Source organism: Empidonax traillii, unplaced genomic scaffold, assembly GCF_003031625.1.
Source record: "Empidonax traillii isolate 1590-97213 ecotype Southwest subspecies unplaced genomic scaffold, ASM303162v1 scaffold2752:size25017, whole genome shotgun sequence".
Taxonomy (NCBI): domain Eukaryota; kingdom Metazoa; phylum Chordata; class Aves; order Passeriformes; family Tyrannidae; genus Empidonax; species Empidonax traillii.
Window position 1 is genome coordinate 1 of NW_020957945.1, and position 4,080 is coordinate 4,080.

Below are 4,080 nucleotides of genomic sequence, written 5' to 3' on the forward strand. Positions count from 1 at the left end.
TCCTGGCTGTTTTTGGGGTTCCAGTGTCAGTTTTTTGGGGTTCCAGTGTCAGTTTTTTGGGGTTCTAGTGTCAGTGTTTGGGGTTCCAGGGTCAGTTTTTGGGGTTCCAGGGTCAGTTTTTTGGGGTTCTAGTGTCAGTTTTTGGGGTTCCAGGCTCAGTGTTTGGGGTGCCAGGGTCAGGGTTTGGGGTTCCAGGGTCAGTTTTTGGGGTTTCAGGGTCATTTTTTTGGGGTCCCAGGGGCAGTGTTTGGGGTTCTAGTCTCAGTTTTGGGGTTCCAGCCTCAGTTTTTTGGGGTGCCAGGCTCAGTTTGGGGGTTCCAGGTTTAGTCTTTGAGGTTCCAGGGCCACTTTTTGGGGTTCCAGCCCCTCACCCCTCCGTGTCCCCCCCCTTTGCAGACAAACCCACGGCGCGGATCGAGCCCCACCCGCAGTACCCACGCGAGGGGGAGAAGCTGCAGCTGCAGTGCGATGGGCAGGGCAACCCCATGTAAGGCCCTTCCTGCCCCAAAACCCCTCCCCATCCTCCTCCTCCTGCCCTGTCCCACCCCAAATCCACCCAAAACCCCTCCCCTGGTCCAGCAGATCCATCCTGGATCATCCCTGATCCACCAGATCCCTCCTGGATAATTCCTGGTCCAGCAGACCCCTCCTGGATTGTCCCTGGTCTAGTGGATCCCTCCTGGATCATCCCTAGACCTTCCCCTCCCTTTTACTCCTCCATTCCCACTCCCTGTGCCATTCCAGCCCCCAGGAATTCCCGTGGGAGAAGGAGGGGTCACCCTTTCCTCCTCCATTCCCATTCCCATCCCATTCCCATCCCATCCCATCCCATCCCATCCCATCCCATCCCATCCCATCCCATCCCATCCCATCCCATCCCCCAGGAATTCCCGTGGGACAAGGAGGGGTCAATTCCCATTCCCAATCCCATTCCAGCCCCCAGGAATTCCTGTGGGAGAAGGAGGGTTTGGAGGCTCCGCTGCAGCTGAGCTCGGACAGCGTCCTCATCTTCCCCTTCCTCAACAAGAGCGACAGCGGCACCTACGTCTGCACGGCCACGAGCGCCATGGGCAGCGTGGTGGCCAAGTACAACCTGGATGTCAGTGGTGAGTGACACTGTGTGTGTCACCGTGTCCCTGTGTCACACGTGTCCCCGTGTCCCTGTGTGTGTCCCTGTGTCCCCGTGTCCCCATGGCACCGTGTCCCCGTGTCCCCTACCTCTACAACCTGGATGTCAGCGGTGAGTGACACTGTGTGTGTCACCATGTCCCTGTGTGTGTCACACGTGTCCCTGTGTCCCTGTGTGTGTCCCTGTGTCCCCATGTCACCATGTCCCTGTGTCCCTGTGTGCGTCCCTGTGTCACCGTGTCCCCATGTCCCTGTGTGTGTCACACGTGTCCCCGTGTCCCTGTGTCACCTGTGCCCCTCACCCTGTCCCCACACGTGTCTCTGTGTCCCCCGGGCACAGCAGGAGGACGAGTTGTCCCCGATTTGTCCCCGATTTGTCCCAGGGTGGGCACAGAATCCCAGCCCTGAGCCCTCCAACGGGACCACCCTGGAGGTGCCACCATCACCCCTTGAGGTGCCACCACCACCCCTCAAGGTGCCACCACCCCTTGAGGTGCCACCATCACCCCCTGAGGTGCCACCACCACCCCTTGAGGTGCCACCATCACCCCTTGAGGTGCCACCACCACCCCTTGAGGTGCCACCACCACCCCTTGAGGTGCCACCACCACCCCCTGAGCTGCCACCACCCTTGGGCTGCCACCACCCTTGGGCTGCCACCACCCCTTGAGGTGCCACCACCCCTGAGGTGCCACCACCCCTGAGGTGCCACCACCACCCCCTGAGGTGCCACCACCACCCCTCAAGGTGCCACCACCCCTCGAGGTGTCATCACCACCCCTCAAGGTGCCACCACCACCCCTTGTTCCAGCCCATGGTGCCCCCCCCACGTGCCCACCCCCCCATTTTGGGCCCAAACCCCCGGATTTGGAGCCACCAGCACCGACCGTGACCGTGGGGGGAAGGGGGGGAGTCCCTGGTGGTGCCCCCACCCCCTCCAGGGGTTCTAAACCTTCTCTTTTCCCCCCTGTGTGTCCCCTCCCCGTGTCCCCCCCACCCTGCAGATGCCAGCCCGGTGCCCTCGGGCTCGGGCACCTACCACGCCCTCATCGGCGGCGTCGTGGCCGTCATCGTCTTCCTCCTGCTCAGCCTCCTCATCGTGCTGGGCCACTACCTGATCAGGCACAAAGGTACCAGGGGAAAGGGGGGGTTGAGGGGGGGTTGGGGTTCCTCAGGGGTTAATTTGGGGTGGTAGATGAAGGGTGGGGGGGGGTTGGGGGGCCTCGACTTAAATCGAGGCCAAATAAAGCAATGCCAGGGAAGGCAAGACCGAATAAACCAACGGCACTGAAATCAGCACCAGATAAACCAACGGCACTGAAATCAGGGTCAATAAAGCAAAGACATTGAAATCAAGGCCAGATAAACCAAGAACATTTAAATCAAGCCCAGATAAACCAACAGGACTTAAATCAGGGTCAACAAACCAATGGCACTGAAATCAAGACCAGATAAACCAATGACACTGAAATCAAGGCCAATAAACCAACAGCACTTAAATCAAGCCAAAATAAACCAATGGCACTTAAGTCAAGACCAATTAAACCAACAGCACTGAAATCAAGGCCAAATAAACCAAGAGCATTTAAATCAAGCCCAGATAAACCAACAAGACACTTAAATCAGGGACAATAAACCAACGGCATTTAAATCAGCACCAGATAAACCAATGGCACTTAAATCAAGGTCAAATAAACCAACAGTACTTAAATCAAACCCAAATGAACCAATGGCACTTAAATCAACACCAGATAAACCAATGGCACTGAAATCAGGGTCAACAAACCAATGACACTGAAATCAACACCAGATAAACCAATGGCACTTAAGACAAGACCAATTAAACCAATAAGACTTAAGTCAAGAGCAAATAAACCAACAACACTGAAATCAAGCCAAAATAAACCAACAAGACTTAAATCAGGGACAATAAACCAATGGCACTTAAGTCAAGAGCAAATAAATCAACAAGACTTAAGTCAAGACCGATTGAACCAACAGCACTGAAATCAAGGCCAAATAAACCAAGAACATTTAAATCAAGCCCAGATGAACCAACAGGACTTAAATCAGGGACAACAAACCAATGACACTGAAATTAAGGTCAAATAAACCAATGACACTTAAATCAAGCCAAAATAAACCAATGACACTTAAATCAAGACCAGATAAACCAACGACACTGAAATCAGGGTCAACAAACCAATGGCACTGAAATCAACACCAGATAAACCAATGGCACTTAAATCAAGCCAAAATAAACCAACGGCACTTAAGTCAAGACCAATTGAACCAAGAACACTTAAGTCAAGAGCAACTAAACCAACGACACTCAAACCAAGCCCAAATAAACCAAGAACATTTAAATCAAACCCAAATAAACCAATGACACGAGTCAAGACCAATTATTATTTTGTAACCTCCCACTTTTCCCCCCCCTTTCCAGGCACGTACCTGACCCACGAGGCCAAGGGCTCTGACGATGCCCCCGACGCCGACACCGCCATCATCAACGCCGAGGGCGGCCAAGGCGGCGCCGACGACAAGAAGGAATATTTTATTTAAAAAAAAAAACCAAACTCCCCGGAAAAAATCGTCAGAAACGTCACCAAAAGAAAAAAAAAACCAAACACCCACGATGACAACAAACAAACCGAGGGGGGAGGAGAGAGAAAGAGGAGGGGAAAAACAAAAAAAACCAAACAAAAACCGGAGCCCTGAGGGCAAAAAAAACAACCCCTAAAAAATATAAATAACCCTCCCCCCCCTAAAAAATAATCAAAAATCGACCCCCAGCTCGAGGAGGGAGGAGGGGGAGGGAGATGGAGGAGGAGGGAGAGACGGGCGATGATTTTCCTCCACCCCCAAAAAACCCCCGGTTTGAACCCCCCACACCTCAAAAAAAAAACCCCAAAAATAACACCCCCCCCCACCAGCCGCAGGTGAGTGAGA

At 53.4% G+C, this 4,080-nt stretch overlaps 1 protein-coding gene across 1 annotated transcript; it reads left to right on the forward strand.

Moving 5' to 3' along the window:
- Positions 1-396: 396 nt before the first annotated feature.
- On the forward strand, positions 397-3,702 carry LOC114072197 (cell adhesion molecule 3-like; the record flags this gene model as incomplete). The annotated part of the gene is made up of 4 exons (XM_027910119.1): positions 397-487; positions 937-1,106; positions 2,133-2,258; positions 3,575-3,702. Coding segments are annotated over 4 exons (506 nt in total), but the record flags the coding sequence as incomplete, so codon positions are not given.
- Between the last annotated feature and the right edge of the window lie 378 nt (positions 3,703-4,080).